At 39.1% G+C, this 22,849-nt stretch overlaps 2 protein-coding genes across 2 annotated transcripts; both read left to right on the top strand.

Annotated features, from left to right (window-relative positions):
• Positions 1-4,099: 4,099 nt before the first annotated feature.
• On the top strand, positions 4,100-10,480 carry LOC136277821 (epidermal growth factor-like protein 6). The gene is made up of 5 exons (XM_066160547.1): positions 4,100-4,140; positions 8,780-9,142; positions 9,349-9,498; positions 9,962-10,084; positions 10,335-10,480. Exons 2-5 carry the CDS (start codon positions 8,800-8,802, stop codon positions 10,478-10,480), a joined length of 762 nt encoding a protein of 253 aa, XP_066016644.1. The 5' UTR covers positions 4,100-4,140; positions 8,780-8,799.
• An 812-nt stretch (positions 10,481-11,292) lies between these two features.
• Positions 11,293-18,337, top strand: LOC131779541 (uncharacterized). The gene is made up of 9 exons (XM_066160546.1): positions 11,293-11,311; positions 11,358-11,612; positions 12,431-12,742; positions 13,297-13,551; positions 14,377-14,688; positions 15,245-15,496; positions 16,096-16,416; positions 17,193-17,441; positions 17,996-18,337. Exons 1-9 carry the CDS (start codon positions 11,293-11,295, stop codon positions 18,313-18,315), a joined length of 2,295 nt encoding a protein of 764 aa, XP_066016643.1. The 3' UTR covers positions 18,316-18,337.
• The last annotated feature ends 4,512 nt before the right edge of the window (positions 18,338-22,849 follow it).

Here is a 22,849-nt window from a genome sequence, read left to right as displayed (position 1 = left end):
AAAGATACGGGACAGGGTTGACTCAAGGGTACAATTGGTATGGAGGCTCCGGGTAATGGGCTCCTGTGTTTACATATACCTGCCAAATGTTAGCATCCGGTAAGCGGTCAAGAAAGAAGTAGTAGTGCCCCTGGTGCTGTCGTGTTATTTACACCAGGACATTTTGCCACAAGATTGACCTAAACGGAAGTTCAGTGTTGAAAAGAGTAGATATGAAAATGTTATCAGTTAAGTTATGTAAAATTTTTTACCTCTCTTTAAGTTAGATTGATATTATGTGTGCGTCACTTTCATCATTAATCAATAGTTTTTTAGTGTTGTGATAATTATACTGTTGTAGCTTGGGTGTTGCGCCGCGAGATGCCGAAAATTTTGCTTCACAGAAGTTAAACACTCGCTACCTGTGAAACGTTCCTACAAGAATTATCGAAAAGAGAAATTGCTTCTTTCCATTGAAGACTACCACAGAGGCATCAGCACAAGATGAGGGGTGATCACGGCCAACATTCTCTTTCAAATTCTGTCGTAAAGGACCAATAATTTCCTTCTAATCAGAACTGAAATTGAGCCGGCAGAAGAGAATTTAAGAATTAAGAACAGCAATTAGCAAATCAAAACTGAAAGTGATGAACGCAAAGGAATTTAGTTGACAGTGAAGATCACTGATCAGAGCCACAATTGGATCAAGAGAGCAACATTTAAGTTATGAGAACACCTCTCTTTTTTGGCGTCGCCACAAGCCAAAAGTGATTTTCCGCTAGATTACCCGTTTTTGGATAATTCAGTACGTCTGAAATCACCAGAATGCCAAATTTTATTCCTTAACTTTGGGGAATAACCAGCCTTTTTTTCAAAACTGATGTGTCCTAAACCCTTCATATGGGCAGAAAATGAAAGTAGACTGGCAAAAGAGAATTTAACAATTTAGAACACAACGCAAATGAATTTAGCTGACGCTGAGAGTCACTGATCAGAACCAAAATTGTACCAAGAGACGAAAGAAAACTTTTTTTCGACGGGAAATTGGGAGTCGAGAGGACCGCTCTTAGCGAAAGTGGCGCTTGAATAACTTCCCCGGGCCTCAGTCGGTTACCCGCGATCGCGACACGTCCCCAGGCCTGATCAGAACAGAAATTGAACAGCGGAATGATCAGTTGTGTTAATTTCTGTCTTGTTACTTCAACTTCTGTCTCATGTCTCAGTTGCTGTTCTTATGATTTAAATGTTGTTCTCTTGGTTCAATTTTGGTTCTGATCAGTGACTAAATTCCTTTGAGTTGTGTTCTTAATTCTTAAATTCTCTTCAACCTGGGTTTTCATTAATTTTTTTGCCCATGAAAGAGGTTTAGGACACATCAGATTTAAAAAAAGTTTGGTTGTTCCCCAGAGATTAAGGAATAAATTTGGCATTCTGGTGATATACAGACATACTGAATTATCCAAAAACAGGTAGTCTAGCCAAAAATCACTTTTGGCTTATGGCGACACAAAAAGAGAGAAGTGTTCTTGTAATTCAAATGTTGTTCTCTTGGTTCAGTTGTGGCTCTGATCAGTGACTTTCAGCGTCAACTAAATTCCTTTGCGTTTTATTACTAATTCTAAATTCTCTTCTGCCGGTTTAGTTTCAGTTCTGATGAGAAGAAATGGAAATCGTTGATTCTTGACGAAAGAATTTGAAAGAAAATATTGGCGGTGATCACCCCTCATAGTACAAAGCCGTGGTTGCATTTCATTTTCCTTCTTTCTCAATTTATACTATGCTTTACCATAACCAAAATCAAAAGGAAATAGCAAGAATATAATCATGCAACCCCAATATCAAGAACATGTCGCCCAAGGTTTAACTTCTTTTTTAATCTTATTTCATCATTGGGCTCGACTAGTCTGGTAGACTTTAGCCAGTTAGAGGTGTAGCTAAAACCTTTAAACGCTTTTATCCTAATTTCAGGGAACATCATAAAAACAGTATGTAGTTTTAAGGGGGGTTAGAGGTGGATAGAGACATAAAAAGTCAGTTCCAGTCTCCAAGACAGTAAAGACATGCGAAAGGGCGAGCAAACCACAAACGGCGGTTGTAGTTCTCAGGAAAACAGCTGAGCGCCGTTTTTCGCAGGCGATTCCAGACTGGCCGAGAGCCTGCTACAGACTGAGAGATAAGGAGACTTGAGATTTGCGTTTAGCCTTACCTAGCCCCGATATTTAACATATGTTTAACTTATGAAAAAAAAATTCAGTTTGTATAGAAACACTTTGTCGGACGGTTGATTCTTTTGACAGAGATGTGGTTATGTCAACCAGGAAGGAAGCCTTTTAACAACGCCTCTGAATGAAATTTCGACCTCACTTGTTCTTGATTTATCGAGCACGTCTGAACCTTAGGTCGATATCGAGTTATACAAAGAATTGGTCAAATATAATTTAAAAATTATTTGAACATCAAGTTTATATCTGATCATAACTGTGGCTGTCAGAAATCAACTGTAATCCTTTGAATGTAAATAAAACTAAGTTCACCACTCGTTTATTTTCATTGTGTTTCATTGAACCGTATTAAGATAACCTTTGGTCTCAGTTTTCAACGACTGATTGATGCACAACAGTATTAGATCGATGAACCGAAAGTAAAATGTCTGCACGTACACATCACGTGCCAGATCCAACGAGTAATTCTATCTTGGCAAAATTTCCCCTTTCTGGGTTTTCCCGCGCTTTTCAGCACCTCCACATTTTCCCGCGCTCAGTTACGCTTTGTTCTTTCCCCTTCTTTTTTCCCAATTTCACCCATTCAATGCTTCCTCGCGCCAATCAACAGCTGTATACTTTCCTATGTTAGTCATTAATCAACTATTCCTTAGCTATCGCATTACATGTATTACGAGTTGCCACTTTGCCTCACTATAAATATGAGTTCGCAAAAGTTTTTTGTTTCCTGTTTTGCAGCAGCCATTGCATGCTGATTTTCATACCATAACCGCTAAAGATTAATTATCTTTGTGAAGATCAGAGAAACGAACGGATGCATTTCAAAGAGTTGTAACTACCATATAATCTGTTGATGTCAGTATTATCTGACTATGCAGTCTAGATAAGTACTAACTGAGTATAGTAACAATAAACTTAACCCTTTACACTCTAACATCATTATGCATATTCTCCATACTGTTCTCTATACATTTCCTAAGGTACTGACAAGGAGAATTTGTTGAACAATCAAGAGTTTGTTTAGTCGACGATCATTTCGATTATTCTCATGACCTTAATGTGTGATTCTGGGGAGATAATGTAAGGAGAAATGAGATGCTGGTCACTCTTAAGGGTCCACAGAACTTGCTGTTTCTGCGATCTCATCGCACCGCTAGTGAGATGAGATCTCAGAAACATCATACAATTTGCGGAGGAAAGAGTGGCTCTTTCCCTTGATCTTTCTATGTAAGTAGCTGTGTTAGCTCAGTTACCAAGATTTTCGGTTTTTTAATGTTGTTATAAGGGTGATCACCATGATTTTTCACAGCAGAACTTCGTTTTACTCTGACTGACATCCAAGTATTTTACGAAATAAGCAACTTTACAATAGTCCATACCATGTTCAAGAAATTTGTTTATTAACAGAGACAACATTACGATGAGTCATGTTACTACTGCGCATGCTTGCGCTCTTTTGTCGAATGAAAAAATTGTTACGCGCTTGTCAGGAGAGAGAAAGAAAATATATCAACCCTTTGACTTCTAGGAGTGACTAGAATCTAATTTCTCCTTACAATATCACCCCTGAATCTAACATTAAAAACTTTTTCCAGCCATGAACCTTGTTTTACATGCCTGGGAAAATAAAAATTGCAAACAAATTTGTTTTTAGCCTTCTTCCTAATAACTTACGCACATTGAAGACGTCAGTAACACGACAAGAACAAAACCAAACAAAACAAAACAGAAATATCGGAAGTTCAAAAAATTTAATTAACTTTCCATCAGTCTTGACGTGTGTGGTTCGCAAGGAAGATTTGAAGCTACATTTCGCTGTTTACATTTGAAAACGTATCATCGTATAAGGTCGGACAGCACCTGCGTCGGTATCAATTGCAAGAGCTGCGCTAACATACAGACAAGAGTCGCCAGCAAAGAAACTTTTCCGGAGAAAACGGTAGGAAATAATTTGTTTGGGTTCAGTTGTAGAGTATTTCGTTTACAGATAGAGCTATGTCAGAATGACATGGCTACGCAAAGGTACTTTCTGCTAAAGAAAAAAAAAAGGAAAATGAAAACTGTCGGTGTCTCGATGAAACCCAGAATTTATGTCAAAAAACTGGACGAGTTTTTTTCTGGCAACAAGAGGCTTAATTGCTGTGGTAATAGAGTAAAATAGGATGGAGGATATACTGGCTTAGGGTCGGGAGAGTTTCTACGAAGGCAGCGGTCTCTTCTATTTTTTATTATTATTATTATTTTTATTTATTTTTCACTTCCATCCGTGTCTCCCGCCCTTGCCAAACCTTAAATATTTTTTTGAAAAATTTAAAACGCGAAGAAAGATGTGAAATTCGTTTCACAAGTGCTGGAAAGCTTCTGCAAGGACTCAAATCCCAGCATATTGTGAAAAAGAGCTCGTTGATTGATAAACTAAGCATTGTATTACTCCCAAAAAAAGCGCCTCGAAACTTCAGATTTTCAAACTTAGCTGTGGTGTTTTTGCTTCCTTTATAAACTCATGGTTGATTATCAACCAAGTTTTTCCTTTTGCTCGACGATGCAGTAGCGTAAAAGGATCTTTCAGAAACTGGCAAGCTCCTGTCTTTCGCCAAGTTTACATGCAAGTGCTCTTCAGCTTCCTACAAATATTGCGGAGATCATTTGGGTGAAGATAGAATAAAACGGTCGTGTTAGAAATCTAACTCAAGTGTGAAACATATCCTGATTCCCCGCGAGGATTCCAGCCTCAGACACTTAAAGCAGTCCCTGAAAAGCTCCGACTACACTTTTCCATATTTTATTAATATTTTTGTTCAATAATGCAGTTTGAAAACTGTCCGTATTATATTTGGTAAATGAATCATACCTTTTCCACCCAAGGACAGTAGCGTTTTCACAATCCAATCTACTGTCTACATTTCGCTGTTTACATTTGTTTTGTCACTCGGTACTCAACTTATCTCAATCTGTTTTGTATCTCCAGTTGCATGGACTGATAACTTGAAAATTCTTAATGAACGTGTTCAAAAGGAAATATCTTGATGTCCCCACTTTGCAACTGGAAAAGTTTAGTAACTCCGGCCGTTATGACTGCTTAGGGTTAGAGAAATCAGTGAAACGAGTTTTTGCCGGGAGGATCGCAAAAGTTTTCAAAAACAAGTAGGAGACTAACAAGGAGTCCGACTATTGAATAATTAATTAGTTTAAACAATTCTTAAACGAAGCAAAGCGTATGGACCTGAGTAAGATGTAAAATTTCAGCTTGGTCGTTGCATAAGAAAGATCTCTTGTCATCAGTAATGGAGAAAGAGCCGGGTTAAAGAAGCACACAAAGTTGAAATCCCATACCTCGCACTTTTTTGAAATAAATGTTTCAAAAAGAATTTGCTAGATATTGGCTCACTTTATTGGCGAGCCAACAATCAAATTGGAAAGTATTATTTTCAACAAAACTTCATACTGTCCAACTCGAGCAGCTGAAAATTTTTCAAGCACTATGCAAAATTCTTTAAGTTGAGTTTTGCGGAAAATTTCTTATTTATGGCAGTTAACGTTTATAATAGGTTTTCGTACACGGTATTTAGCTTTTTCTTGCAATCCTTTTTGTAACCCCAGTTACATGCACTGATAACTTAAAATTCTTAATGAATGTGTTCAAAAAGCAAAACCTCGATGTCCCCACGCAAATGTGAGTATTTCCAAAGTCACTTTTGACCTGTTTTTTTTTATTGGAAGGTGTCATACGAATCACTCAGAACTTTTCCATAGTTCTAAAAAGCCGCAGAAATGTTAAAGTGAGGTTTTTATGACTGATTGAAGCCATTATTCTCCTGGGTAATTCCTCAATAGGCAGGTACAACAACAGGATAATAGTACCCAATGTAAATAAGATCCTTCCCACCTGCACTTGTGTCGGTATCAATTGCAAGAGCTGCAGTAACATACAGACAAGAGTCGCCAGCAAAGAAACATTTTCGGAGAAAACGGCAGGAAATAATTTTGCTTGGGCTTAGTTGTAGAGTATTTCGTTTACAGATAGAGCTATGTCAGAATGGCATGGTTACGCAAAGGTACTTTCTGCTAAAGAAAAAAAAAAAGGAAAATGAAAACTGTCGGTGTCTCGATGAAACCCAGAACAAAGAAGCAATTATGTCAAAAAACTGGACGAGTTTTTTTCTGGCAACAAGAGGCTTAATTACTGTGGTAATAGAGTAAAATAGAATGGAGGAGATATTGGCTTAGTCAGGGAGAGTTCTTACGAAGGCAGCGGTCTCTTTCATTTTTTTTTTTTTATTATTTTTTATTTACACCTATGTCTCCCACCTTCGCCAAACCTTGAATATTTTTGCGAGAAAAGTTAAAACGTGAAGAAAGATGTGAAACTCGTTTCACAGGTGCTGGAGAGCTACTGCAAGGACTCAAATCCCAGCATATTCTGAAAAAGAGCTCGTTAATTGATAAACTAAGCATTGTATTGCTCCCACGAAGCGACTATACTCAAAACTTTGAGTTCAGTTTTTAAAACCTCGCTGCGGTGGTTTTCGCTTCCTCTACAAACTTATGGTTGATTAACCAAGTTTTTCCTTTTGCTCGACGATGCAGCAGCGTAAAAATAATCTTTCAGAAACTGGCAAGCTCCTGTCTTATGCCAAGTTTACATGCAAGCACTCTTCAGCTTCTTACAAATATCGCAGAGATCATTTCGGTGAAGATAGAATAAAACGATCGTGTTAGAAATCTGATTCAATTGTGAAATATATCCTTATTCGCCCGAAGATTCCAGCCTCAGACACTTAAACCAGTCCCTGACAAGCTCCGACTACAATTTTTTATATTTATTAATATTTTTGTTTAATAATGTAGTTTGGAAATTGTCCGTATTCCGTTTGGAATATGAAGTACACCATTTTCACCCAAGGACACCAGCGTTTTCACATTCCTCTCAACTGTCTACAATTCGGTGTTTACACTTGAAAACGTATCATTCGCACTAACACACCCAAAAAGGCTAATACAAGCGACGAGAAGAGGCGCATTTTTGTCACTGTTCTCAAAAGCCTTCGTTGTCACTTGTCGACACTAGCTTGAATTAAAACGGAATTTCTTAACAACGATGCATTTTCTACATTTTTCTGGCCTCACGGCCTAACAAATGAACCTCAGAGCTGCAACTTGTGGGTTAGGTAGCACATATAAATCAGCGGCGTATTTCACAATCGTCCCGTCCAACTCGTCTGCACATTTGTAATTCCACTCACTGTTTACCATGCAGTTCTTATGATGCTAGTTTGGAGAATTTGGCACTGGGTCACTAACAACTAATATTCCCTCAATTTATATTTCTCTTTATTCTCATTACTTGTCTGCTTGACATTGTACTGATATTGTAAGGAGTAATTCTGTCTTGGTCACTCTCCGGAGTGATGAAGTTTCAGCTTGGTCGTTGAATAAAAAAGATCTCTGATCATCAGTGTTGGAGAAAGAGCCAGGCTTAAGGATGCAGGCAAATTTGAAATTCTATACCTCACACTTCCTTTTGATAAATATTTTAAAAGAGATTTGTTAGATAATGGATCTCTTTATTGGCAAGCCAACGATCAATTGAAAAGTGCCATTTTCAACAAAACTTTAATTAAACAGTCCAAGTCGAACAGCTGAAAATTTTTCATACGCTATGCTAAATTCTGTAAGTTAAGTTTTGCGGAAAAATTCCTCATTGGGTGCAGTTTATATTAGGTTTTCTCACTGGGTACTTCACTTTTTAACTTGAAAAGTTTACTAACTCCGGCCGGTATAATTGAGTGAGTATCAGAAATAAAACGAATTTTTGCCGGAAGGATCGTAAAAGTTTTCAAAAACAAGTAAGAGACTAACAAGGAGTCCGAGTCTTGAATAATTGATTAGTACACTTCTTAAACAAAACAAAGCGTATGGACTTTACTAACATGTGGAATTATGTCATGCAGGACCGCAAATAATTTTGTAGCCCGCAAAAATTAAAAGAACTATTTCGGCATCTTTTCAAGTTCTACACCTTGCCCTACTGGAAACTTCAACTCGAAAATCCAGCTCGAAGTTCAACTCAAAATCCTTACTCGAAGGAGTGTTCGCTCAAAAGTAGAATTTCGACTTCGTATTACGACCTCCAGTCGCCAACAATCGGTTTTCGATCGCTGTTCAAGTGACTGCTCGATAACGGACAAACTCCAAATTCTAACTCGCTAACAGCTCCTTACGAACAATCCTAACTAATACAGCTCTAACCAGCCTTTCTCTATTATTCATTTCATATTGCATTTCCTGACCACAATGCAAATCAAGCTGATGGTTAAAAACCGCAAATATCGAATGACTAAATACGTTTTGGCATTGAACAAACATCCCTTTTCCTTAAATTTGAGGTTCAGTTTGATAAATATGTATGACTTTTCTGTGCTTGTAATCCTTAAAAAATAAAAAAAATGAAAGTAAAGTCAAATTAAAAACATAGAAGCATGCATGTTGATCGTGAAATCACGAAGACCAGTCTACGGATTAAAAAGAAGTTTAGGGTAAGTTTTAGCCCAGAAGATTGTTTGCCTTTTTCTTTTCAGGGAACGTTTTTTCCCACATCATGTCCCGAGAGGAAATGGCCAAAAAGGTCTTGTACGCAGTAGGGCTGTTGATCAAAACCGTGCTGTTATGCTGTACAGCTGCACAGCAATGGGAGGCTACGGGCCAGCCGGAAGTTTCCAAATTTGGGATGATGCTACAACGCCACATCTTCAAGAGGATCACGGGGGCTGGTCTTTCAGATGTGTGCTTGCGGGAATGCTATGCTGACGTCAGATATCAAAGTTTCAACTATGTCTTTACGCAAGACATTTGTGAGCTGAGCAACCGAACCAAGGAGGCCAGACCAGAGGATTATGTTCCGAACCCTGAGAGATTTTACTTTAAGCGAGATTACAAAAGAGGTTTATAATTTTTTTACTGTCTTCTTCCCTTTAAAGACATTTTCAGAGCGCAGAATTTCAACCCAAAATTAATAAATTGTGTCACATCGCTTCCCTTTATTGCCTTAAGTCAAGTCGCCCTCAAATTGAGTGTCCTCGCCCCCAAGAGGAACATCAAGTCTTGCTTACTTGGAATGCAATGCTACTATGATTGCTTTTTCTCCCAGTCCCTCTCGGTTCCATTCCTGAGCTGCCTGCGGAGACTTGCCAGGAAATCAAAATGAGCGAAGGAGGACAAGCAGTCAACGGCAAATACTGGTTTCACTCGATTGTACCCGAGAGGACTGTTCTGGCTCCTTGTGACATGAAAACCGAAGGTGAATTCAGGTGTTATCAGTTCACATCTTCTACAGACAAAAATCGGTTTATCACGAGCAAAAGCGTTGACAGAGATATTATGAGTAGACTGCAACCCCCTGCCCCCCCCCCCCCAGCCCAATATTTATAGGGGATAAATGAGAAAATAAAGCAAAACGAAACAAAATCATTAATCTCTCTAAAACTGAACGATTTGAGAACAGGTAAAAAAAAAATGGAATTGAAAAATTTCTTTTTAGACACAGAGATAATCATTCAATAGCAAATTGTTATCACAACTTTATAGTGACGAAATTTAACGAATAGGGAAGGGGAAATTTTACTTCCTGATGGGGTCGTACAAAGTAAGATTTTGGCTCCCGCCGGAAGCAATTGGTCTGATGAATCCACGAACGAGTAATAATTCAGCAAATACCAATTTTTTTCATTTTAAACCGACCACAAACTATTTGGTTTTTTCAGACGTGGACGAGTGTAATTCAACAATTCCCGTGTGTGACGCCAACGCCGAGTGCGCGAACACCATCGGTTCTCACAGTTGCTCGTGCAAAACTGGTTTTACTGGAAACGGAAAAAAATGTGTCGGTAAGTTAGTGAAATGACTTTTACTATTGCCTATTGCAAGTCATTTTAAAACAAAGCAAAACCAAAACAATCCTGGTTTAATCTGGACACTCGATTAAAAAAAATTGCTTTAATAACCGATTGAAATTATACCCCACACCATGTCACGTTCAATTGCTTATACGGCGAGACGCTTTCGCCAATAACCGCCATTTTCGATCGATTCGTGCACTTGAGTTCAAGCCATTTAGTTTTTTATGCATTCTCTCAGATGTCGACGAATGTGCCAATAAATCGCATGACTGTGACGTCAATGCCTACTGCAACAATACCATTGGTTCTTATCGATGCACCTGCAATTCCTGGTACCAAGGAAACGGAACAAGCTGCTATTTTCGTGAGTTCAACTTGCATTAAGACACATGCGACCTCAGTTTGTTATGATACTCGCATTTCGCATTTTCTATCTTTCTTTATCGTCATATAAAGCATACAATTTTGAAACTATATTTATTTAACATGAGTCGGTCTTGAATCGAGACCAAGATGGAATTCGTCCTCAAAACGGGCTACATTATGACCCTTTACTCCCTAGCATCAGTACACATATTCTCCACACTGTTCTCTATACATACCGTATGGTACTGCCAAGGGAATTTGTTTGACAATCAAGAGCTTCATAACTTGGTGATTATTTCCTTTATTCCCATGATATCTCATGTTTGGTTTAGCAGTAATACGGTAAGGAGAAATTAAATGCCAATCCCTCTTAGGGGAAGAATACGTCTCACTTAGCGCCTAACTTACCACCCCCCACCCCCCCTCAAAAAAGAAACAGTATCATTGATCTTTAAAGTTTGTTGCTTACAACTATGTCGATCTTCTATCTTGATCAACCTTAATTCTTCATTTTTCATTATTATCATGTCTTTATCTCGTGGTTTCCTCTAATTCTACGAAAGCATTGATTAAGGCAAATAACGAGGCGAGATATGACTAGGTGTACTGGGTTTAGCAATCTGGAATGTCACACAAACACGCTTTCATCGTGTAAACACTTCTGAAAGGGAGACAATGTTTCCATAAGTGTACTTACCAGTTCTCGCGGGGTTGGAAAGGCAAGTTGTGTCATAGATCGATGTGCGTCACACAACGGTTGTCACGCTGTAATTCGTAAAAACGAAAAAGCGAGTTGTAGACATTACCACCACCAAGATGACGAATGCAACATGACGCCAAAACTTCAAGGTAGGACAATCCTTACCTTTTCTCCCTTTTTCGGTTATTCGTATAGGTGGCCTTAATAGCTCTGTTATTCTTACCAGCCTCGACTACAACAACTACACAGGTAAACTGCTTTCTTACCTAGAGCCAGTCCTCCTGAGTTCAGAGTGGAGCAGGTTTGTGAAGTGTTGGCACGCTAAGATAGACGGCTGGGCAGCATCGACATTTCACAGCAACTGTGATGGGAGGGGGCCCACAGTGACAATCATCAAAGTGAACGATTACATATTTGGTGGATACACTGATGTGTCCTGGGGACCAAGCGGTGAGTACGTTTTTGAATAATAAAATTTATATCACTGCTGTATCATACAGTAGTATTTGATGAATTTAGGATACAAATATAATTTCCATCTGAACTGCGCTTAATAAGTGTCGCAAAGCCAAAACCAAGTTCATTAAAACTGGCCAATCAAAACAATGGACAAGAACAAAAGCTGCGCAAGGCGCGAGAAAAACTCGATTTACCAAGTCACGCTTGGGATAAGACTGATTGACGTATCTCAGGGCCTACACCAGAAGCCCCCTTCTCTTCCCCCCCCCCCCCCCCCCCGTCAGGATCCCTTGGTGCGTGGTAAAGTTTCTATATGGCTCCGCTTTGACTTTTTCAAAGTGCTCCCGTTAATAAGACTAATAAGAGTTGGTTAGCTGCCATAGCGAGTTTATAGAAGCTTCAAAATTCGCTGCAGCTGTACCCACCTTGATTAACTTGTACTTGTCACCCATTCCTAGATCATCCCGCTTTTCTTTTTTGAGAGACCTCAAGGAATCGTAAGATGGTCTAACAATTGACTAATAGAACTTACATTTACTATGTTCTTACAACGTCACCCATAATACAGGTTCATGTGGGAACTCCCATGCTTGGAAAGCCTTTCTCTTCTCCCTCAACAACATCAAAAGTGCAATCCATTTTGTATTGTATCTTGATATTCTTATCGTTGGAATTAAGAAACTATCCATAACTCGATCTTAAATGTAAAAACGGCCAAAAAAAATTTGCTTCTTGTGGCTGGTCCCTGATCCTATACCTGTCTAATCTTTGAATGCATCTCTGCATTTGCATTTTAATCAACATTTTAGGTTCCTGTTTTTGGTCTTACGCCACCAAAGCCTTTTTATTCTCATTTAACAACGTCAAAGGATACAATCCTGTGAAGCTGACACAATACCGAAACCAGCAACACGCAATGTACACATGTTCCTCTTACGGACCCACTTTTGGCTCGGGACATGACATCCGCATATATGACGACGCCGTAAACAATCAACATTCTTATACCGTATGCGGCCAGACTTACTCCAACCCCGCGGGTTATTCGGGTGTAAACTGTGGATTTTTCACAGGAAGTCGTCAGTTTACTCCATCTGATATTGAAGTATTCTTCGAAATAGGTAAGTTATTTTACAGTAACACTTAAAACTCCGTCGTAAATATGCAATGAATAAAAATATAAACTTTAATTTTTAGCGATGTCAGGGATTCTAGGAGTGCATGCGCTGAACCCTATACAGCAGCGAAATACTATTGAGGTTATTGTGGCAGCAGTGGTAGATAAATTGTATCTCAGGTCCGGGGTATCTGTGTATATCATCTAAATCAGCGAAAAAATTGATCTAGATGCCATGTTTTGTCATGAAATTGAATCCCCGAGTCGGGCCGAATCAGACAGTTCAAACCAACTGAGCTGAACTTTTGGTTCTTGATTTTCGTTTCTTAGTTTGTATGCACTTGAGAAATTGTGCTCCCGTGGAATTTAGTTGTTTTCGCGGGGAAATATTAAGTTTTAGTGGGATCACATGGTAAGCACCTCACCCTGTGAATAAGAAGATCTGGGTCTCGACTCTTCGTGGAAAACTCCCACGGTTGTGAAAGAAGGAATAATATCTTTCTTTATTCTAGAACGTCTGTTATTGTAATTTCATTCGAGTTTCTTTTACGCACACAGGTGGCCTTGGTGCATCTGATATTCTTGGAAGCCTGGACCCCAGTAAATACTTGGGAAAGCTGATTTCGTTTTTAGACCCAGTTCTTCCCACTGCATCCCATAGTGACTTTATTAGGTGTTGGCATGCTAAGACTGACGGCTGGGCGGCATCGACATTCCACAGCAACTGCGATGGGAGGGGACCCACAGTGACAATCGTCAAAGTGAACGATTCCATATTTGGTGGATACACTGATGTGTCCTGGGGACCAAGCGGTGAGTACGTTTTTGAATAATAAAATTTATATCACTGCAGTATTATACTATAGCATTTGATGAATTTAGGATCCAAATATATTTTCTATCTAAACTGCACTTAATAAGTTCTGCAAAGCCAAAACCAAGTTCATTAAAACGGGCTAATCAAAACAAAGGACATGAGCAAAAGTTGTGCGAGGCGCGAAAAAAACGCCACATACCAAGTCAGACTTGGTATAAGACTGATTGACGTATCCCAGGGCCTGGACCAGAAGCCCCATTCTCCCCCCCCCCCCCCGGTCGCCCCCCCGTCAGGATCTCTTGGTGCGTTGTAACGTTTCTATATGGCTCCGCTATGACCCTTCAAAGTGCTCTCGCTAATAAGACTCTAGTAAGGGTTGGTTAACCGCCATAGCAAGTTTATAGAAGCTTCAAAATTCGCTGCAGCTGTACCCACCTTCATTAACTTATACTTCTCATCCATTTGTAGATCAACCCACTTCCCTTTTTTGAGAGACCCCAAGGAATCGTAGGATGGTCTAACAATTGGCTGATAGAACTTACATTTATTATGTTCATACAACGCCACCCACAATAAAGGTTCATGTGAGAAATCCCATGCTTGGAAAGCTTTTCTCTTCTCCCTCAACAACATCAAAGGACCGATCCATTTTGTTTTGTATCTTGATATTCTTATCGTTTGAATTAAGAAACTATCCATAACTCGATCTTAAATGTAAAAACGGCCAAAAACAAAATTTGCTTTTTGGGGCTGGTCCCTGATCCTCTACCTGTCTAAACTTTGGATGCATCTCTGCATTTCCATTTTAATCAACATTTTAGGTTCCTGTTTTTGGTCTTACGCCACCAAAGCCTTTTTATTCTCATTTAACAACGTCAAAGGATACAATCCTGTGAAGCTGACACAATACCAATACCAGCAACACGCAATGTACACATGTTCCTCTTACGGACCCACTTTTGGTCGGAGACATGACATCCGCATATATGACGACGCCGTAAACAATCAACATTCTTATACTGAATGCGGCCAGACTTACTCCAACCCCGCGGGTTATTCGGGTGTAAACTGTGGATTTTTCACAGGAAGTCGTCAGTTTACTCCATCTGATATTGAAGTATTCTTCGAAATAGGTAAGTTATTTTACAGTAACACTTAAAACCTTTTCGTAAATATACGATGAATAAATATATAAACTCTATAATCCTTTGCAACGGTCAAAGATTCTAAAAGCGCATGTGCTGAACCATATTCATCAGCGAAATACTATTGAGGTTATTGTGGCAGCAGTGGTAAGTGAATTGTATCTCAGTTCCGAGATATCAGTGCTCATCAACTAAATCAAGGAAAAAAATTGATCTAGATGCTTGTTTTGCCATGAACTTGAATCGCTGAGTCGGGCTGAAGCAGACAGTTCAATTTAGCTAAACTGAACTTTTGGTTTTCGGTTTTCGTTTCCCAGTTTTATACGCACTTAAGAAAACGTGTTCTCGTGGAATTTAGTTGATATGTTTTCAAAATAAATGCACGGTAAAATTTTGAGTTAAAATTGGAACACATGGTTAGCACCTCACCCTGTCAATAATACTGACATCTGGAGCTTTGGTTGTGAAAAAAGAAATAACACCTTTCTCTATTCTAGAACGTCTCTTATTGCAATTTACATTCGAGTTTCTTTTACGCACACAGGTGGCCTTGGTGCATCTATTATACTTAGAGGCCTGGACCCCAATAAATACTTGGGAAAGCTGATTTTGTTTTTAGACCCAGTTCTTCCCACTGCATCCCGTACTGACTTTGTTAGGTGTTGGCATGCTAAGACTGACGGCTGGGCAGCATCGACATTCCACAGCCACTGCGATGGGAGAGGACCTACAGTGACAATCATCAAAGTGAACGAGTACATATTTGGTGGATACACTGATGCGTCCTGGAGAGGAGGCAGGCATACCAATTTTTTTAAGAGGGGACAAGACAAGTTCATTCCTCTGGGATTTAAGGGGGGGAAGAGGGTGCTGGAGGAAATATTAAACGATGCTCTTTTGATACTAGCTCTAAGCCTTTATTTTTTCATATTAGTGTTTTGGCCATCAAGATCATCATTTAAGGGGGGGGGGGAAGAGGGTGCTGGAGGAAATATTAAACGATGCTCCTTTGATACTTGCTCTAAGCCTTTATTTTTTCATATTAGTGTTTTGGCCATCAAGATTTTTTCACACCAGTGTCGTCTATAGAAATGTTTTCTATGTGATACACCTGCAGAACAACATTACATCCTAATACATTTGCTTCAAGTCTCAAAAATATTTACTTACTTTTTTCCAAAGTAACCCCTAAAATCTTCCATAATTGTTTTTGGTACTCGTTTCTATACACAAACTAGTAAAATATCTCCCTCCCTTTCACATATCTCTAGTCTGAGAAAAAACTCGTCGTCTAGCTCATGATGGAAAATGAACTCCCCACCCCTCTCCTTCGTCAGGGGGTTTATGTTTTCTTTCAGCTTTTTAATGTACGACTACATTGTTCTTCTATTTCAGCTGGTTCTTGCGCTTATTCCTACGCCAGTAAAGCTTTCATCTTCTCTCTCTATAACGTCAAAGGATACAATCCCGTAAAGTTGACACAATACAGACATCAGCAATATGCAATGTACAGATGTAATACGTATGGACCCACCTTTGGCGCTGGGTGTGGTCATGATATCTACATATCCGACGGCTCTGGAAACAACCAGAACTCCTACACTAGATGCGGTTGTACGTACACGAAACCCTCAGGGTACTCAACTGGTGACTGTGGTTTTTTTACAGGGGGGTCTCATTTCTCTCCAACGGACGTCGAAGTATTCTATGAAGCAGGTAATCAAGAAAAACACTCCTTTCCGAGGATAAATACTTTGTAGGGCCTGTAGCAAAATCGAATCGCGTATTGTAGAAATATTCTCAGAAAGTTGTGTTGCTAGATTACGGAGAGCTTACTTTTTTGTCATTTTAAGGGTATGTGTAGGCTTATAAAGTCCTTTTGTAGTATTTATTTAAGTTCGTCACGCAACGCGTTGCGTGACGAGCCTGATAGGACTTGTCTGAGTTGCCGCGGGGTTTGTGGGTATTACATTCAACGAAATTGTTAGGGCCACTTGAAAGAACGGCTGAGTTAACAAAAAAATTTCAGACATGTTTTGATGCTACTCTGGCTCAAATATTTTAATGAATGTAACCGAGACGTTACAATTCACAGACCCAATCTTTCGACGCTCCTGTCTAGTGCATTCATCAGGGATGATGATGAAGATACTAGACAGGAGTGTTGAAACGTTGGGTCTATGAATTGTAACTTTTCGGTTACATTCATTAAATCTTTAAACCATAGTAGCATCAAACCATGTCTGATTGTCCACCTTGTTGCTTTGTGAACTTTAAAACAAATGTCATTCTCTCTGCCGCCTAAAATGCCGCCTGGTAGACGGGCTTGGAATTTTCTAGCTTGCCGGATCAGTAATGTAAGATTATCTAGCGAGCCAAACGAAGGGTGATGAAATTATCCACTTTAGATTCGAAGGCATCACAACCAATCAAAGCTCTTGTTACATTTATTTGGCCAACTGTAATTTTTTCCTTTTCTTTTCCCTCCTCAGGCCTCGGCTTGTCCGCCATACTTCGAAGTCTTGATTACAACCAGTACTTAAAGGTGCTGTTTTCGTATTTGGACCCAGTCCTTATCAATAAAGAGCGTAGCAGGTTTGTGAGGTGTTGGCACGCAGAGATGGACGGTTGGGCAGCATCTACATTTCACAGTAACTGTGATGGGAGGGGACCCACAGTGACTATCATTAAAGTTAACAGTTATATCTTTGGCGGATACACTGACGTGTCCTGGACCAGCAGTGAGTAAAAAACAAGCAAACATCTTTCACATGTAGAACAGATAACAAATCGATTAGTTGTGGACTTTTCTAGTAGCAGTGAGTTCATCTTAGAAATAGAAAATGTCACATTAACAACTGAGATACCAAAGTAGACAAACTCGTAAATAGCCTGAAAACGCGTTTGAAACGGGTTTTAACTTAAAGTCTTGTTTCGGATTTGATTTTTGATTTTGATTTGATTTTGATTTGATGTGATTCTGACAGCTCCATTTCGTGCCATTTCCCCGTGTTTCGTTGTATCCATTATTCATATTGGAGAGCTGAAACGAAGGATGTTTAATTAGTGCTCTCCTTAGATTATATGTTGCCTTTGAATAACACTTCGAATCACATTTCAAGTGATTTTTTTGTAAAGTTGAAATATGCTCTCGAGTTCTTTGAAATTATTTCTGACAAACTTCAGTGTTCGGTTCTAGCTTGGCAAGTAAAAGTAATCATTTTTTATGGTTATCATCATGAACTTTTTTTCTCGTTCGCATAGCTTCTAATGCTCCTAAATCTTTTCATTTTAGGTTCCTGTGCTTATTCTTCAGCCAACAAAGCTTTTGTTTTCTCTCTTTACAACGTCAAAGGATATAATCCTGTGAAGCTGATACAATACCAAAACCAGCAAAATGCGATGTACAGATGTTCCTCTTATGGACCCACTTTTGGTGTGGGACATGACATCAAAATATCTCACGACGCTGTAAACAATCAGCACTCTTATACTGAATGCGGCCAGACGTATAAAAACCCCACGGGTTATTCGGGTGAAAACTGTGGATTTTTCACAGGAAGCCGTCCGTTTTCTCCATCTGACATTGAAGTTTTCTTCGAAATAACAAACTAAACATTAAAAACTATGCTGTCTAAGTAAGTATCAAGGAAGTATCGTAATAGAGTTACTGGAGTTAGTGCCTCCTCACACAAGGCCGGGTCAACAGAACTTGTTCTGTATTCTCTTAGTGCTTAATTAGTTGCTTATTGCGTATTTAAAGAAAGCGCTCTGATTACTGGTGAATCCATAGTTTATTGTACTGATGAACACATAATTTTGGTTTCAAAAGCAACAGACTGCACTTCCTATTCGTTTACTAGCGTAATAATCTAAGCAGTGTGTTGGCAAAACACTCAAAACGTTCGTGGATTATGAGCAGTGAAAGAGTAATTTACAAGCTTTTCTCTTGTTCTTCCAACATCCAGTGTGGATTCTTAAGCCAGTGAACCGATAGAAAGAGCATTCTATTGTAAAAAGACAGCGCATTTTAGGCTGGCAAGGTTTAGGGCGCCTCCATTGAGAAAACTCTGCAATTGGAACATCATGCTGTAAGTGAGCAATTATTAGGCTGTAGAGCATTCGAAATAACAGATCTTAGAAAGACCCAAGTTGTAAGCCCTTTCCCTATTGTATATGAGGAATTTGGTGTGCTTTTGTTTGCGTTGCAAGAGCATTTTATTTCGTTGCACGTGCATTTTATTTGCGTCGCACGTCCATTTCATTGGCGTCGCACGTGCGTTTTCAGTTGCATGGCACGTGTGACCAGGCTTTACTTTAGTTGCACTTGCGAAATACGGGAGTCAAAGAAACTTGACGAAAGGTTTAGGGTTTACATATACCTTCCAAATATTAGCATCCGGTTAGCGGTCAAGAGAGAAGTAGTAGTACTCCTGGTGCCGTCATGTTATTAACACCAAGACATTTTGCTACAAGATTGACCTTAACGAAAGTTCAGTGTTGAAAAGAGTAGATATGAAAATGTCACCATTTAGGACCTGTTTACATGGAGGTGGGGGACCCCAGGTAGATGAGGTACCTGCCCAGTTGTGGTCAAAAAATAAAACGCGTTTTTACAACCCCGAGGTGCTGGGGTGAGGTTTCTTGAGGTTGATGTTGCGCTTGCAATTAGGGAGTTTGAGCAAAGGCGTCCCAAGCTCACATCTCGAGAAAGACGAAAGATTGATTCTCGGACACGTATGTATTTATTCATGAAAACGTCACGCGTTGTGTTACGCGGTGTTTGGTTTCGCGAGGGACCGTTGACTTAATACGTTATAAGAAATAGTTTGGGAAACCAAATATGGTCGATTTACAACGCTAAATATTCCGAAGTGTACACAATTTACACACCTTGTTTGTCCGCTGCGGTTTCTTGTGATTTCTGACATGAGACGGCTAGGAAATGTACAAAAATTTAAAACATACCTGTTTCGCTTTTGAGCTTTTTGCCATGAACGCGACCCCGGCTAGGCGGGTCATCCCACCTTGACACGTTTACATGGCAAATTGTCAACCTGGCTGACAGGATTACCCTACCTGGCAGACCGGGCAACCCGCCTAAGTGGGTCACCCCACCTATCATGTAAACGTGATCAAAATAAAATAAGAAACTATATGGACAGGCGGGTTACCCCACCTAAGCGGGTTACCTCACTTACCCGGGGTCCCCCACCCCCGTGTAAACATGCCCTTAAGTAATGTCAATTTTTTTTAACTTTCTATAGCTTAGATTATGCCATATGGGCATCATTTTAATCATTAATCAATAATTTTTTAGTGTTAAAATATATGTTGTTGTAGCCAAGGTGTTGCACCGCGAGATGGCGAAAGTTTTGCTTCACAGAAGTTAAACACTCGCTGCCTGTGATACGTTCCTACAAGAATTATCGAAAATATGAAATTGCTTCTCTCCATTGAAGACTACCACAGAGGCATCAATGCAATATGAGGGGAGATCAGGGCTGATGTTCTCTTTCAAATTCTGTCATAAAGAACCAACAATTTCCATTCCTTCTAATCACAACTGGAATCGAGCCGGCAGAAAAGAATTTAAGAATTAAGATCGGTCTTGTTACTTTAATTTCTGTCTCATGTCTCAGTTTCTGTTCATATAATTTAAAAGTTGTTCTCTTGGTCCAAATTGGTTCTGATCAGTGGATTTGAGCGTCAACTAAATTCCTCTGAGTTGTGTTTTTAATTCTTAAATTCTCTTCAATCCGGGTTTTCTTTAATTTTTTACCTATGAAAGGGGTTTAGGACACATCAGTTTTAAAAAAAGTTTGGATGTTCCCCAAAGATTAAGGAATAAATTTGGCATTCTGGTGATATACAGACATACTGGATTATCCAAAACCGGTAGTCTAGCCAAAAATCACTTTTGGCTTGTGGCGACGCAAAAAAAAAAAGTTCTCTTATGATTCAAATGTTTCTCTCTTAGTTCAGTTGTGGCTCTGATCAGTGACTTTCAGCGTCAACTAAATTCCTTTGCGTTGTGTTCTTAATTCTTAAATTCTCCTCTGCCGGTTTAGTTTCAGTTCTGATGAGAAGAAATGGAAATTGTTGGTTCTTTATAGCAGAATTTGAAAGAAAACATTGGCGGTGATCACCCCTCATAGTACAAAGCCGTGGTTGGATTTCATTTTCCTTCTTTCTCAATTCATACTATGCTTTACCATAACCAAAATAAAAAGGAAATAACAAGAATATAATCATGCAACACCAATATCAAGAACATGTCGCCTAAGGTTAAACTTCTTTTTTAATCTTATCTAATCATTAGGCTCGACTAGTCTGCTAGATTTTAACCAGTTAGATATCTAGCTAGAGTCTTTGAACACTTTTATCCTAATGTCAGGAAATATTGAAAAACAGTATGTAGTTTTAAGGGGGGTTAGAGGTGGATAGAGACATAAAAAGTCGGTTCCAGTCTCCAAGACAGTAAAGACATGCGAAAGGGCGAGGAAAACCAAACGGCGTTTGTGGTTCTCAGGAAAACGGCTGAGCGCCGTTTTTCGCACGCGATTCCAGACTGGCTGAGAGCCTGCTACAGACTGAGAGTAAAAAGATTTGACATTTGCGTTTAGCCTTACCTAGCCCCGATATTTAACATATGTTAAACTTACAATGAAACAAAAACTTCATTTTGTATAGAAACACTTTGTCGGACAGTTGATTCCTTTGAAATAGATGTGTTTATGTCATCCAGGAAGGAAGCCTTTTAACAAGGCCTCTGAATGAAATTTCGACCTCACTTGTTCTTGATTTACCAAGCACGTCTGAACCTTAGGTCGTTATCGAGTTATACAAAGAGATGGTCAAATATAATTAAAACTTATTTGAACATAAAATTTATATCTGATCATAACTGTGCCTGTCAGATATCAACTGTAATCCTTTGAATGAAAATAAAACTAAGTTCACCACTCGTTTATTTTCATTGTGTTTCATTGAACCGTATTAAGATAACCTTCGGTCTCAGTTTTCAACGACTGATTGATGCACAACATTATTATATCGATGAACCCAAGGTAAAATGTTCGCACGTGCACATCGCTCGCCAGATCCAACGAGTAGTTTCATCTTGACAAAATTTCCTGTTGCTGGGCTTTTACCGCGCTTTTGAGCTCCTCCACATTTTCCCGCGCTTACTTACTGCTTTGTTCTTTCTCTCTCTTTTTCCCAATTTCATCCATTCAATGTTTCCTAGCGCCAATCAATAGCTGTATACTTTTCCATGTTCGTCACTTATCAGCTATTCCTTAGCAATCGCATTATTCTACACTTGCGCTGCAGTAGCACGCATTCGAGTTGCCATTTTGCCTTACTATAAAGAGCTCGCGAATTTTTTTTTATGTTTCCTGCTTTATAGCAGCTATTGCACGCTAATTTCATACCATAACCGCCAAAGATTAATTATCTTTGCAAAGATCAAAGAAACCAACGGATGCAACTCAAAGAGTCGTAACTACCATGTAATCTGTTGATGTCAGTGTTATCTGACTATGCAGTCTAAATAAGTACTACCTGAGTATAGTAACAATAAACTTAACCCTTTACAATCTAACATCATTATGCATATTCTCCATACTGTTCTCTATACATATCCTAAGGTGCTGACAAGGAGAACTTGTTTAGCAATCAAGAGTTTCTTTAGTCAAAGATCATTTTCATTATTCTCATGACCTAAATGTGTTTTTCTGGGGTGATCATGTAAGGGGAAATTTCATACTAGTCGCTCTTAAGGTTCAACAAAACTTGCTCTGTTTCTGCGATCTCATCACACCGCCGGTGAGATGAGATCCCAGAAACATCATAAAATTTGCGGAGGAAAGAGCGGCTCTCTCCTTCGATCTTTTTATATAAGTAGCTGAGTTAGCTTAGTTACCAAGATTTTCACAAGTTATTTTTCGATGTTATGAAAGTCTTTCTCAACAAAAGCGACAAGTGTGCCATTACGATCACCAGTGAAATTATTGATGGTACTCATAACAAAATCAAATGTATGATGTCTATGTTTTTATCAAATTGTTATTGTTAGAAATTGTCTTTTTAGGATCAACAACATTTCCTTCTCTCTGTTCATTAAATATTCCCATATCAATTTTCG

The sequence above is a fragment of the Pocillopora verrucosa genome, chromosome 13, assembly GCF_036669915.1.
Source record: "Pocillopora verrucosa isolate sample1 chromosome 13, ASM3666991v2, whole genome shotgun sequence".
NCBI classification, from domain to species: Eukaryota; Metazoa; Cnidaria; class Anthozoa; order Scleractinia; family Pocilloporidae; genus Pocillopora; species Pocillopora verrucosa.
Note: the sequence above shows the minus strand (reverse complement) of the source record. Positions and strands in the feature narration are given on the sequence as shown.

Bases quoted from the DNA above. Each gene is read 5' to 3' on its own strand.
- LOC136277821 (XM_066160547.1), top strand. From the start codon at position 8,800: ATGTCCCGAGAGGAAATGGCCAAAAAGGTCTTGTACGCAGTAGGGCTG. The intron at 9,499-9,961 runs GTGAATTCAGGT...TGGTTTTTTCAG, and splicing joins TTGTGACATGAAAACCGAAG to ACGTGGACGAGTGTAATTCA. The intron at 10,085-10,334 runs GTAAGTTAGTGA...GCATTCTCTCAG, and splicing joins AAACGGAAAAAAATGTGTCG to ATGTCGACGAATGTGCCAAT.
- LOC131779541 (XM_066160546.1), top strand. The intron at 13,552-14,376 runs GTGAGTACGTTT...TCAACATTTTAG, and splicing joins TGTGTCCTGGGGACCAAGCG to GTTCCTGTTTTTGGTCTTAC. The intron at 14,689-15,244 runs GTAAGTTATTTT...TTACGCACACAG, and splicing joins TGAAGTATTCTTCGAAATAG to GTGGCCTTGGTGCATCTATT.